This window comes from Zootermopsis nevadensis, unplaced genomic scaffold (assembly GCF_977971745.1).
Source record: "Zootermopsis nevadensis isolate Lab colony 2312 unplaced genomic scaffold, Znev_1.0 Znev_ptg000028l, whole genome shotgun sequence".
NCBI lineage: Eukaryota > Metazoa > Arthropoda > Insecta > Blattodea > Termopsidae > Zootermopsis > Zootermopsis nevadensis.
Window position 1 is genome coordinate 16,977,728 of NW_028259160.1, and position 15,091 is coordinate 16,992,818.

General features: G+C 41.6%; 1 protein-coding gene and 1 long non-coding RNA gene across 2 annotated transcripts; one reads left to right on the forward strand and one right to left on the reverse strand.

The window, feature by feature from the left end:
* The first annotated feature begins 547 nt into the window (after window positions 1-547).
* LOC110826663 (uncharacterized) lies at window positions 548-6,758 on the forward strand. Its single transcript, XM_022057524.2, has 4 exons — window positions 548-619; window positions 2,008-2,046; window positions 3,768-3,796; window positions 3,888-6,758. Exons 2-4 carry the CDS (start codon window positions 2,022-2,024, stop codon window positions 6,039-6,041), a joined length of 2,208 nt encoding a protein of 735 aa, XP_021913216.2. The 5' UTR covers window positions 548-619; window positions 2,008-2,021; the 3' UTR covers window positions 6,042-6,758.
* Window positions 6,759-13,458: 6,700 nt separating this feature from the next.
* LOC147872367 (uncharacterized) lies at window positions 13,459-14,242 on the reverse strand. The gene is made up of 2 exons (XR_015537346.1): window positions 14,125-14,242; window positions 13,459-13,878 (listed from the first exon to the last, which is right to left on the reverse strand). It is a non-coding gene; the product is annotated as an uncharacterized LOC147872367 (long non-coding RNA).
* Window positions 14,243-15,091: the final 849 nt, after the last annotated feature.

The window sequence follows — 15,091 nt, forward strand, 5'->3', positions numbered from 1 at the left end:
CGTGCGTGTAAGCCAAGTGTCAACAACGATCACAAACATATTCCAGTTCGCTGGGATCAGAAATCTATAAATCTCTCTGTCCTCAACTTCTTTGCGTCTAGTGCGGTATGGTACAGTACGATGAGTGAAAGTCGAATGGACTGGAACAACGCTGTGTTTAATACAGTATCCAAATCGAACGATGTGAATCTTCAGCATCCTCACACACACACAGAGGTGAAAATACACTTTGGGATCCCACTCCCTGCTTTCCCCCCTCCAATTTCTCTCTCCCAGCCTCGTTGAAACCATTTAGTGAAATTATTCCCACCACAATCACATAATACCTGACGTCACTCTTAGTAACCGAAGTTTAAGACAGTTTCAGACCCAGATATTTCTCCTCACACCATAAAACAGCCAATCAGAAAACTGACTATGGAGGTGGGTTGCGTACTATACCGCACGATTTATTAACACCCCCTTACCCTCTCTTGAAGAAGCGTATGGTTCGGATTCTCTGGGTGTCTTGCTAGGAAGCCCTTCTTTGTATAAATACTGGCGGAGGGCTAAAGGTAGCATCAGTCTGGCTTGTGGTTGCCTTCAAGATACACCAAGTGGAGCTTCACGTCCAGGCGAGGTAAGGACCAATGTGTGCGAACCATGCAATACCGGAAGAACACTGGCGTTTTGGACTTTTACAAAGTTCGGTGGTTATAAACAGACATGAAAATTTATTGAAGTAAACATGAAACGCGCGGCCGATACAGTAGACTTCTTTTCTCTCCACCAAATACGTTCGTCGTGACTTTGATTTGGTCACTGGGGTTGTCGGCTTCGCTTTTCCTCGACGCCCGTCATGATAAAGACGTCGCTAGATTCATACTTACTTAAGATCCTTCAAATGATGATCAGCTTACAGACAAGACTGGTTAAACGAATGGCCTCTTGCTACACAAAACAATGCAACATAAAACAGCAGATGCAGTCACACATCAGTGAGACGAACTGGATTCGAACACGCGAACTCAATATTCAACAAATCCAAGAAATTATGCGAATTTCTTATGATCGAAACCAAAATGTCAATTTTTGTCACAATCTAATGACTCCGTAAATGCCACATCGTACACAATAAAAAAACCAAAATCATTTTACTCCATTAGACATAAATACACCTTAGAGAAAAATTATTAAACCACCAATAAGCCTGCTTGTTCGTGTTCTGTATTCGTCTCTTAAAGAATTCGAAGGCCTGTTCTTGTAGTCGCTACTAGGCCCTATCCGCAGTCAGTTTAATCCACTCCCCATTCTCACACACTTTAAGATCAATTTTAATATTATCCTCGTACGTAAGCACAATTCTCCCAAGAGGTCTTATCTCTTCTGGTCCTTAAATTAATTTCTTACTCGTTTCTCACCTCCCACCATGTTGGTCTGCTGTACCCCCCTCCTAAACATCAAATCTCACTCGATTTAATCACATTTGTAAAATCTGATGAGTGCGAATTATAAACCCCCGGTATTTGATTTGGCGTTGTCAAGACGGTAACGATGTCCACTCTGGTCTTCTGGGCTGTAACGCCGTGTGGACGTTTCGGTGGATACGAGCGTTTCGGAGGAAAATACTACCTCCAGCCCTGAAGATGGAGACAAGATATTCCTCCGAAACGTTTCTGCCTCTCTACGAGTATACACGGCGTTACAACCGAGAAGACCCAACATCCACACGAAGCTCTTAAATATGTAATTGTATTGCAGTTTAAGGCTGGTACGATTCCAGGGTATACGAATATGTGACTTCTGGGTTCGAATCCTACTTAGGGTACGGCTCTACGTGTCTTTTTCGATTCTGATCATAGCTTTACCGTTCTGCCATACGCCATCTCACCTTGCAGAAAATAACATGCGTAAATAATTACTGAAATGACTCCTAATACTCACAAAATCCTATAAAAATGGTAACGAAACCACTCGCAGTAAAATAACACACGAAATTACAAATTTTTGATAATTCTTCTGTTACAGAAGCTGCGCCAAGCATGAAGGCGTGTTCACTGGTTATAGGTACGTACACTAATTCTTATTATTATTATTATTATTATTATTATTATTATTTAGTGTTCTGTCTGACGACAGGTCCATATGAACAGGATCCTTCCATCCTTTTCTCGGACTGGGACCTGTTCATATACTTTCTTGACAGATGATCCAGAAGTGGTTTGCCATTGCCTTCTTCTGTGTGTGTGTGAATGGAGTAATTGTTGGGATGCCACGGAGAAACCGGGGAAGCCCCCGGAGGAAAACTCCACGGCCTTGCCCAACACAAGTTATAAATTCGAACCCGAGACCCCAGGATTACAAGGCCAGCGTTCTAACCGCTAGACCACCTCATCTTATTATTATTAGTGTTCTGTCTGACGACAGGTCCATATGAACTGGATCCTTCCATCCTTTTCTCGGGCTGGAACCTGTTCATATACGTTCTTGGCAGATGATCCAGAAGTGGTTTGCCATTGCCTTCTTCTGTGTGTGAATGGAGTAATTGTTGGGATGCCACGGAGAAACCGGGGAAACTCCATGTTGCCTAGACCACGGCCTTGCCTAATTCTTAGACAGTTAAAATAACAATGTAATTAATTTCTATTCAACTGACGCGGTAAGATCCTCTGAAACGTCGGTCAGTTCTTACCAGACTTCATACATTTATCGTTCCCTCCACCTTCCTCCAATTCAGCATTTTAATATATAAGAAGCATATAAATTCGTCATTAAGTTCATTTAACACGTATGTTTCTGAAGAGGAACGTAAAGCCAACGATGATTATGTCAACGACAAGAGAAATGTTCTACTTCCCACGTTAAGTACGTTGCTTTGTGCTATCGCATTCTCTAGACTGCCAGCTGAGACGAGAAATAGGTGACGAAAGAAGGAGATTGGCAAAAGATAAGTCACTGGTGACTAAACCGTTTTCAGGTTTTCTAAACGACCGTGCGAATGGAGGAAAACAAGACAAAGCTATAGAACAGAATATGACGTAACGTCTTTTCCATGAGAGTGAAAGCTAACACCTCTTCTCTTTACAGTCCACAATTAATTAGATGCTTTACTTATTTTATAGAATTAACATTTCAAAACATTCACACAGCCAGCTTACATGCTTCTCCTTGCTTCACTTGTACGAATTAAAAGCAAGAATTATACGACAAATTCTGAGATACAATGACGTAACAGGGAACCTTTCGGGCATGCGCACATTAAATCAGGCGATAACAATTCGAAACATGGCCGAGCGACCGGTATACAGCCTGACTGTTTTACTTAATCTCTCAAAGAGAGTTAATTTGTGTTACTTTAAACAAGATATATCAGCTCCACCACAGTTCATAAACATTTATAAAAATTAACAGACGCTAAGTAACATCCGCAGTCGATATGGCGATGCTTAATTACGAGTTGCCCAAATCAAGAACAATAAAACGTCTCTTGAAATCAACCCAAAGCCTTAGCGTGAGGGAGACACCAGTTTCTGGTATCTCAATTTAAAGGCTGACAATAAATACCGCGTCGTGACAGATTCCTCCACATACCACCTCCCGTCAGGCGATAACTTGCTCTAGAATTGTGTATCAGTTCTACACAAAACGTTAAACAACCGTGTTATTATCTGCAACAAGCCTGTATCATCCTTTGGAATCCTGCAGTGCAGTGAACCAAAGGTAAGTGATTTAAACGATAAAATTTGTGGCCCAAAAAGTAACAAGATGTTTCATTTTCTCTGTTCCAGTGCTTTTGGCGATAGGTCGGACAGCTGTGGTAAGTTCTGGTCACAACCTGACTCCAAAAATTGTCCCCACTTCTGCAACGCCCTCTCTCGCTAACTGACCACGCACTCTCTCTCCAACAGACACAAGATGGATACACATACAAACGGCCCGAGAACCCTTTAGTCCCTGGAGGGCCTAGTACGCCACAGCCCGGTGGACCTCAAGGGGGTTACCCGTCTGGTGGACCATCTACTGGAGGACCCGGTGGATTCCCCTCTGGACCATCAGGTGGACCTCAAGGGGGTTATCCATCTGGCGGACCATCAGCTGGAGCGCCCGGTGGATTCCCCTCAGGACCTTCCGGTGGACTTCAAGGGGGTTACCCGTCCGGTGGACCATCTACTGGAAGACCCGGTGGATTCCCCTCTGGACCATCAGGTGGACCTCAAGGGGGTTATCCATCTGGCGGACCATCAGCTGGAGCGCCCGGTGGATTCCCCTCTGGACCTTCCGGTGGACTTCAAGGGGGTTACCCGTCTGGTGGACCATCTACTGGAAGACCCGGTGGATTCCCTTCTGGACCTTCCGGTGGACCTCAAGGGGGTTATCCATCAGGTGGACCCTCTACTGGAAGGCCCGGTGGCTTCCCTTCTGGACCTGCCGGTGGTGGACCTCCAGGGGGTTATCCGTCTGGTGGACCATCTACTGGAAGACCCGGTGGATTCCCCTCTGGACCATCAGGTGGACCTCAAGGGGGTTATCCATCTGGTGGACCATCAGCTGGAGCGCCCGGTGGATTCCCCTCTGGACCTTCCGGTGGACTTCAAGGGGGTTACCCGTCTGGTGGATCATATACTGGAGGACCCGGTGGATTCCCCTCTGGACCTTCCGGTGGACCTCAAGGGGGTTACCCGTCTGGTGGACCATCTACTGGAAGACCCGGTGGATTCCCCTCTGGACCATCAGGTGGACCTCAAGGCGGTTATCCATCTGGTGGACCATCAGCTGGAACACCCGGTGGATTCACCTCTGGACCTTCCGGTGGACCTCAAGGGGGTTATCCATCTGGTGGACCATCTACTGGAGGACCCGGTGGATTCCCCTCTGGACCATCCGGTGGACCTCAAGGGGGTTACCCGTCTGGTGGACCATCTACTGGAAGACCCGGTGGATTCCCCTCTGGACCTACCGGCGGACGTCCAGGTGAATTTCCTTCTGGACCTTCAGTCGGCGGGCCACAAGTGACCGGTCAATTCCCCACCGGGCCATCAGGCGGTAGACCTCAAGGTGAATTTCCGATTGGTGGACCTCAAGGGCCCGGCGGCTTCCCAGGTGGTTTTCCTGGTGGCCAAGGCGGCACAGAGGAAGACACATACAATGAAGGCGATTACTCTGCCATTCCGGGCGAGCCTGGGAATGATTACCCTATCTACGCTGAGATCCCTTCGACATCCTTCAAGTGTGACCAACAGAGCTTCCCCGGTTATTATGCCGACGTAGAGACACGGTGCCAAGTTTTCCACGTCTGTGCCAACAACAAAACCTACGACTTCCTGTGTCCCAATGGCACAGTCTTTCACCAGCAATACTTCGTCTGTGTCTGGTGGGATCAGTTTGACTGCAACAGTGCCCCTAGTCTGTACGGGCTGAATGAGTTCATCTATGATTATTCCAAAATTGGCGGACCTCAGGGTCCTGGTGGTTTCCCAGGAAGTATCCCTGGTGCTGAAGGCCCAGGTGGACCTACTGCAGGGTACCCGGGTACAGCACAGGGTGGTCCGGGAGGGCCTAGTGGACCTGGAGGTTTCCCACCTGCTGGAGGGTACCCAGGCGCAGGACAGGGCGGGCCCAGTGGCCCTGGAGGCACAGGTGGACCTAGCGGAGGGTACCCAGGTGCAGGACAGGGAGGTCCCAGTGGTCTCGGAGGTCCTAGTGGAGCAGGTGGCAGACCCGGGGGTTTTCCAGGCGCTGCAGGTCCCGGTGCACCTACCGGAGGGTACCCAGGTGCAGGACACGGTGGTCCCAGTGGTCCTAGCGGATCTGAAGGCAAGCCTGGAGGTTATCCAGGTGAAGGAGTAGGTGGAGGTTATCCAGGTGCTGGGCAGGGAGGCCCAAGTGGTGCTGGAGGGTTCCCAGGAGCCAGCCGTCCTGGAGGTCAGACTGCCGGATTCCCAATTTCGGGGGGACCAAGTGGGCCACCTAGTGCGCCATTATCCGACACACAGTTCCCACCTGGTGGAGGCGCTCGACCATCTCAGCCGAACAGAGACTACCTACCGCCTTACAACGGATAACGATTTGATAACAACGACCAACAGGTCTTACTAAATGTACATAAGTTTCTGAGATCAGTATTCACAAATCCATATTTTTGTTGTGTAGCCTTGGAGCCCCCAAAAAATATCTGGCATTGCTTAACTCGTACGTCAGCGTTTAAGACCTACGAGACAATTTCAAAACGGTTATAGAATCGGTTCTTGCTCACAGATGGCATTCCCGTTTAATCACAAATTACACACAGAAGTTTTCGTTTTTAGTTTAAGAACGAAAACATCATATTTAGTAAACGAAAAAATATACACAAATTCGACAATTTTTTTTTTACATTTGCGCCACAGAATTAAATAAATGGCTGCGAAAATATGTCCAGTGTTGAGAAATGATGCATCAAAATAACGCGTGAGTTTGGAACACACCGTAAAGTAGTTCAAAATGATTCTAGAAAATGTATTAACTTATTTTTTGTATTTCTCACTTGCCAATCCGCTTCTCATTTTCCTAAGTCTCATTTTGAGGTTGTTTTTTTATAGTACCACGTCTCATCTTGTAACTGTTGTCTTGCTGATAGAACTATCTAGTTTCGTTCCTGCTGCAGTGTAAATGTTTTGCTTTAGAGATATTATATTTTTTTATTTTCGTAACCTGTACAGACCTTATAAATCCTTCAGTTTCTGGAGGATTGTGTTGCCATGTATTTTATGTGAAATAAAGGATGTTCCTTTAACACATAACCCACGTGATTAATTTCGTACAAACCCTTTGGCAGAAAAAATACACCACCGCTGATATTCCCTCCGTGATGTTCCCTTGAAGTGAGGGGCCAACTGGACTTACAAACATGTCTGGAGGGACTGAGAGAAGGCATCTCAACCATGACAATCGATATCTGGGTCAACATCTTAACCCACGATCTCCCTAATACAAATCACAAAACGGTGAATGACTTATCTCCAATATAGAGGCGCGAGATACACTACATAACTTTCCCACTTCAACGGGGGTCCCTCCACGTCTCGGCACCGAACGAACGTCACTTCCGCCTTGAATTCATCAAAATTTTGGTGAAAATCACAAATTCTGAAGACTCTGTATTCTAAGAGCCTCTGATTCATTGCTATAACGTTATAATCTGCCACGTAACACATAAATCGTGGCCCATTAAAATCGATTTCCCGTGATGTAAGCGCACTTTCGAATCGTCACTTATTTAACTCGTAATGACCTATCTGTCCAATAACAATGTTTCTCTTCGCCTCAGGACAGCGCCACATTCCCAAGTCACATAACACAGCAACCTTTTGGGTCATGTTGAGGTCAACTTCCGGCAACTTCATATTCTTGCTTCATTTAACTAATTATCCTTTCCATAAGCGTATTAATTGTAAGCAGGAAGTAAAAACCAGTTACATGAAAATACTAGGTATCAGATACAACACATTACAACCATCAATCCTCGAAAGGCAACATGAAGTGTATTTAGAATTCATTTTAGAATGTGAATTTGCTCATAAATACCTGGAACATTCTCCTTGAAACAGGCACCTCTATTGTCAACATAAACCAGGCAGTAAATCGCATGCAGCTTCACAAATGACAAACCAGCATTTAGACCCAAAAGGCCACTGTTTGCCCTGGTATTATGAAGGTAACGCTATTAATATAAGAGGCTTCCCGAATTAACATGCCCAGGCATATATGATATCAGCTGAGTACTCTAATCCAGTGGTATTCAACTTAGGGTACGCGAAGCTATCTTAGGGGTTACGTAAAATTTAAAAAATATATATATTATTTTATGATAAACACTGAATAATCAGTAATGTAATTTATTTAATTTATTTTAGATGTAGATTATATAATATGTAAAACTTGAATTATACACCAACAACTTTGGGGGTACAAAGTTGAAGAGAAATTATATCTGGGGGTACGCGAAGACATCTTAGGGGGTACGTGAAATTTAAAAATATATTATTTTACGATAAACACTGAATAATCAGTAATGTAATTTATTTAATTAATTTTAAATGTATATTATATACTATGTATAACTTGAATTATACATCAACAACTTTGGGGATACAAAGTTGAAGAGAAATTATATCTGGGGGTAAGCGAACAAAAAACGTTGAATACCACTGCTCTAATCGTATACGCCTTCTAACTACTTTTAATTTCGACTGTGTTCAGAAACAAAAGGACACGTTCTATTATAAGCATTGAAAGGCTTTCTACAAACACACACCATCTGTTGACGAAATAAATATTTACTTATGTCCAAATTTTAACGTACTGAGACACAAATCTGTATTTAAATTGCATTTCTGTACATATCTGTAAACTGGCCGTATATATTTATTCCATATTCCATTTGGTACCCATGGAAGGCACACTTCTATCCACAAATCAATCTATTAAACTGAATAACAAAGATTAATAAAGATGGTTTCAGTAACCTCCTTTGTATCTGGTTCAACGCCATCAAATACAGTCACTCTGTTTTAACTTCAGTAAAATTCCTATTTATACTGCGTTATTATGTGGGCAGAAGAAATGGGCCTAAGTCTTGTTGCACAGACACGCATTCTACAACACCACATCCATCTTCACAAGAATTGTACAAAACGGGCCTTTGTATTCGACGATCCTTGGAACGAAAAATGTGTCTAGCAGACATTAAACTCTTGTAACACATATGAGGGGCAGAAGTGGTCATTGCCAAGTTTGGTGGAATGTGGTCACGACAAGATGCTGTCAGGTTTTATTGAAACCACCGCTGAACGTCAATTACCTGAGCGCATTATGAAAAACACTGACAGCATCTTGCTATGGGCATGACCTAACGCAAATAAGACAGGAAAATGAGCAGATCACTACAGTCCGCGACGCGAGTAAGCGAAACCAACATAATCTCACAAACGTCGAATAATGAACACAATTCACGAATCCTTTAACTGATTCATCATCGACCGATCTTCACGATGGTCCACAATGATTAAGGAATACGATCCCTGAAACCTTTCAACATTTTAAAACCCAGTGGTAACTATATGTACCACCTGCTTTAACATTCAGTAAATTCTGTATTTAGTATTCATTTGTTTCGTATAATCCTCAATGCAAACAGCGATTACTCCCTCAAACAGCTTTAATCAATTGGCCGTTGTCAAGGAGGAGTGTTTTCTTTGAGGTACGGACTGAATGTTCAAAGGCTAATAACGCTAATCGACCCTTGATCAGAGCCGCATTGCCCAGGGAATTCTCTCTCCACTCATCTGAAGGTAACGTCCCTGACAGTCCACCCCAGTTAACATCACGCCCTCAAATAAAATATATAAAACTAACACGCAACCGAGAGATTAGAATTGATGCTTCATATTCGGGAGGTCTCGGGTTCAAATCTTGGTACGGAAACCGGCGATCCTGACTCAGAGCTTCAACAGACCTCAAATTCCTTAAAATACAGCTCTACGCCAAATTTTGTAATGACCAGATGAATTGAAGTCCCTCTGCTCAAGAGTCAGTTCACTGCGCAGGTCTGGAGCAGTCACATGTTCGCCGTACCCGGATGAGAGATCTGTCACGTTCAGGCCAGAATCAGAACGAAAAGCGTGGGAGAGTTTCTGAATCATGAAGTGTACACATGCTGTGTCCTTGCGATATAAGGCACAGCTGTGAAACGAGGGGCCCTCGGCGCATGACCCATGAAATATCACGCAAGCCGCGATTTCCTTTTCGCCTTTCTATCTTCACAGTCCCTCAAACTTCCTCGCTCCCTCTAGTTCATCTCCCTGTCTTCCTTCGTTCCTCTGTGTGGTCTTCTATTTCAACCATCCAAGCGAAATTCACGTACTGTCTTGAATAATACCAAAACAAAATCATTTAGATTTTTTTTTGACAGGTCCATATGAACAGGATCCTTCCATCCTTTTCTCGGACTGGGACCTGTTCATATACGTTCTTGGCAGATGATCCAGAAGTGGTTTGCCATTGCCTTCTTCTGTGTGTGAATGGAGTAATTGTTGGGATGCCACGAAGGAAAACTCCGTGACGCCTAGACCACGGCCTTGCCCAACACAAGTTATAAATTCGGGCACCGCCGGTAATCGAACCCGAGACCCCAGGATTACAAGGCCAGCGTTCTAACCGCTAGACCACCTCATCTTATTATTATTTAGTGTTCTGTGTGACGACAGGTCCATATGAACAGGATCCTTCCATCCTTTTCTCGGACTGGGACCTGTTCATATACGTTCTTGGCAGATGATCCAGAAGTGGTTTGCCATTGCCTTCTTCTGTGTGTGAATGGAGTAATTGTTGGGATGCCACGGAGGAAAACTCCGTGTTGCCTAGACCACGGCCTTGCCCAACACAAGTTATAAATTCGGGCACCGCCGGGAATCGAACCCGAGACCCCAGGATTGCAAGGCCAGCGTTCTAGATTGGTTACATCAAAATATTATTCTTTTTCAGATGGAAATATTTTCGACGAAACATCGTAGCTACTACGAACCACGCTACAAAAACGCAATGCATTCCCCCCACCCCTCAAAAAAAAACTTAATTGCAGATAAAAATTTCTTTACACGAAAAGTATCTCAAATTATCAGCGTCGCATTTAACGTCAAAGTCATAATTTAATTTCCTCACACCACATAAAATTCAGCCACTGCAACAAAGCTTAAGAAATCGACTTTTTATTCGCAAAATCGTTTGCGAGATTCTAGAGCAAAAAACATTTAACACTACATAAAAACAAACCTTTCATAGCCGCAGACTTAGAATTCATCGGTAAGGACCGAGGAAGACTACGAGACTTTCGGGCGAGAAGCCCAGTGTCTCAATGCAGACTCAAACAGAATACGTCCCCCCCCCCCCCCCAAAGAAAAACTACTTCAATTCGCTCGTCACTACAAATACGGCTTACGAAATATGTTTATGTAATAATTTACGGTTCTCGTGATGCGTTCTTAATTACGTTATGGCGACTCATATACCCTTATGATGAGCAAATTACGATGAAGTACTGATTTGCGTGCCACTCACTATTAATCCCCACTGCTTAATTTAATGAAGACGAGATGCATTAGCTACGGTTACAGCGTGTTAGACGTGCGTATGGACTAATTACGGCACCTCTAATATGATTCTTAGGAATTCGACACAGTGAAAGCGAAGTTTTGACATTTTTGAGACACGACCTAACATTCTGAAGACCTCCACACATTAACGCAATAACAAATCAGGCTCAGTCGCTGTTTCTCGTTATTACCACTGTAATTATATTTTCGCCATCGGTTATAAAAGAAATCAATCACGCAGATCGGCAAAGGTTGCCAACTTCTATAATTACGTATCCACTCATTCACGACTCTTACACGTCCGCCATTTTCATTCTTCTGGTCACTTCTCGCGTTCAATTGTTCAGACGTGGGAGGGCGATAACAATGTTCATCTCATATTCTCTGCGGCCACGAATACATTATTACTCGCATGCCAGCAGCGTTACAACTTACAGCGAGACAAAATTATTATACTGTACAGGACATCCATGTACAGTAACTGCCACAAGTTAAAACACAAAGCACAGACACGTCAATTGAAATTGAAGTTCCCGAACTGTTTTACTGTAAGCTGTTTCATACATAATCCAATCTGTGCTTTAAATTCAATATAGTTAAAAACTTTAAAAATGAATTGTCATAAACTTTTTCGATGCATACGTGAACATACATAATAATAAGATCAGCAAATTTATAGCAAAACAAACTTTCTAACAGAGTCACAAAACAAAAAATATGTTAACAATGATTTGGAGCTTGCTAAACTGATCATGTGACAATGAGGGACAACAATGGGGAGCTTTTACTTTTAGGTAACACAACAATGACCAAAAAATTTATGGTTAAAGTAATGTGTAACTCCAAGCTTTTCAATACAGCAGTAACTATAAATTCTTTTTCTTCATATTGTTACAGAAGAAACAATTACAGAAAGCCGGGCATGACGAAACAGAAAAGAAAATTTTATTTCATATGGGTGACGCTGTTGGAAGTAACAGCTTTTCAGACGCCGGCTCTTACTAATGTTGGATACCGCACACAGTAAGAATGTATCTGGGAGAACGATTCACGTGGACCCATTGAAAACTTCTACTAAAAATCCGAATTAATAAGCCATGCATAATTCGACCTTGACTTTCTTCAATTCATTCCCTAATCGGTCAACCAAAAGATACTCTGAAGGTTATAAAAATTTTAGAAATATTTTAATAAAAAAGAATAAACAGCCATCACGACTGCTTACCATGAACATAAAAGGCCTTGAGCTTAATAAGCCATGGCGAATTGTGAAAGAATGTTTGCAATTTGCCTCATTTTGTTATATTTCAGGTTTTCATGGCAGCAAGCATGTCGATGTCTTCTGGAATGATCGATGTGTTGGATGAGATTCATCGCCAGGATGATTTCCACCGGACTACATACCACAACGTTCCAGAAGCAAATTTTCTTACTTCAATTTCTCTCATTTATAATTCTCTGGTCCCATTTCCTAAATATAGCCTACTTGGAATTCATAAATTACTACCAGAGATAATAGACACTGAAATCTCCATAAAAAATTAATTCAGCACCCGAGTTAGAAAAGTGGTTCAGAACTTCATCTCCGACCCAACTCAGACTTGTCATGACACCTCAGAATTCCAAAAGATCCAAATTTGCTTGCCTGCTGTTCTTGAAAATGTTGATTAAATAATTCTAAGCGACCCTTTGAAGACAAAGTTCATCAGAATAATATTTAAATTTTTAGTCCATACCACAAGTAAAACACCACACTTCACCATTATAAAGATCAACTGATTAATGCTGTTTAAGGGATTTGTTGCTGTTTATTCTGAGAGTCATATAAAACCCATAAATACAAAAGTAGAGTTACAGGTTGTTAGTGTATGTGGTATATATAGTTACCACTAGGTTTTAAAAAAGATAATTCTGATTCATAAGAAGACTGTTCCCTGGTAACTCTCCCACAATATTATTATTTGGTCTTGCTTAAAAAGTTTCCATCATATTCATGGAAGTACAGTGTTTGCCCCTCCCACTGTGAAAAAGCTAATTTCTCCCTGCTCCTTTACATATTTTACATGTTTACACAAAGTGCAATATCATGGCCTGCCTCCGTCCATATTACCGAGACCAGTGCCACCACAATTCCAAATGGTATCACAAGTCGCACCTGCAACACTATCGTGACTTATCTTCCTCCTACAGGGACTCCCATTTCATTAATGTGGGCCTAATAAGAATTAATTTACCTTCCTATAATATGTTAACTTATTAAGCCATGTAATATAATTAAAAATATAACATAGAGTTATGGCTGTAATTTATGTGAACAAAATATTTATATCTGCTGAATGACACAATTAAATAAATCACAACTAACTCAATTTATAATTCATAGACAACAGTAGTCTTGTAGTAGACATATATATATATACTTCTTGATAGGACATGAATAACCTAATGTAATGCATTTTACAAACCCAAACACAATTTAAAGAATAAGAAATAAAATATTTCAATATACAACAATTGTGCCAATACAGAACTAAGTGATTCTAAACATGGTCAAAATTACTTGGGTCAGATGGTGTTACGATATATACATCACGAACACAAAGCACATCTAACATTGTCCACCAATTAGGAGATTTTGATAACTGGTTCAGAATTTGTATTAAGTCTGTATTAACTTGACTGTATACATATTCACACCTTACCTTATGAAGCCTGCACTACTTTGTATGTAGTCACCCGAAACATTTCTTGACCCATTATTCCCATTTCACTAGAAATTATAATTAAGAAAAAACAATTAGACTATACCAGAATGATGGACATGCAAATGATAACAAACACACAAGCACTGGTCACATACACCAGTTGAAAATCTGTATAATGCTATTTGGATGAACTTTGGGCTATGCTCCAATTAACCAAAGCAAATATCAAAATACAGTTCTTTCCAGCACTGCATTAATGATTTTTTATGGTAACTATGATAAAGAAACAAGTAAGTTATAGTTTTTATTACCATCCAAACTAGTTTCAACACTCAACTTATTATCATGGAATTCACGTATCTGTAAGCCAACTCTGGTAATTTCATGTAAAATAACACATTAAAATAATCTGCCTACCTCAGTCATAATAAAATGCAATTTACCATAATGATATAATCAGTCGCGTGTTTTAGGCTGAAATTCTCGTATTTATATCACATGACCTATCCTTTTATGTATCTGAAATCCCTAGACATAACGAAATTAATTTTCTTAGGCCCAGAAAATGGAGGATGTGTGAATAGAGGCTATGTGTTACTTCCTACCCACAACTCCACACAGGATTACAACCCGGAACAATAACATGGAAAACCAGTTATAATGACAATCAAATAAATACTGAAGCTACTACTGCCGATTTTTATTATCTGCTCCTAATAAAAATTTGCAAGAAGTTACAGCTACAAACTAACATTGCCGCTTCTTTTCACAGTACGTCATGGTCATTGGCCAACATAATTTCTCGTCGAGCACAGAGAATTAAATGGTAATATTCACAGATATCTATAAACGTAAAAATTTTATTTTAATCCTTGGTCCAAGAACGATATATCGAAAATGGTTACAGTTCGAAACGCAGAGGGCTCGTATTGCTGCTAAAATATAATGTTTATGGGTTATAAATTGCAACAAAATATGAACTACGAAATACACTGTTGTAACATTATTTTCAATCAAGGACGAATATGGTTCTCGAAACGTTGGTGTTTTCTCCATTCAACCAGCTGACACATTAAATGCATTAATTGGTTTCAAGTTGGTAAATACACTGCAACAAGATAAACTGCTTACAAAATTGTAGTCATTACTTCATGTAATTTTAGTTATTTATAATACATAAATGGGAAATTTCTGTTAACATAGTATGTAAAATATTAGATATTTTATTTCTTGTGTGTCTTCATCCAACCTCAACAAGGTTTTGATTTCTTTTTAAGT

Bases quoted from the DNA above. Each gene is read 5' to 3' on its own strand.
- LOC110826663 (XM_022057524.2), top strand. From the start codon at position 2,022: ATGAAGGCGTGTTCACTGGTTATAG. The intron at 2,047-3,767 runs GTACGTACACTA...TCTCTGTTCCAG, and splicing joins GGCGTGTTCACTGGTTATAG to TGCTTTTGGCGATAGGTCGG. The intron at 3,797-3,887 runs GTAAGTTCTGGT...TCTCTCCAACAG, and splicing joins CGATAGGTCGGACAGCTGTG to ACACAAGATGGATACACATA.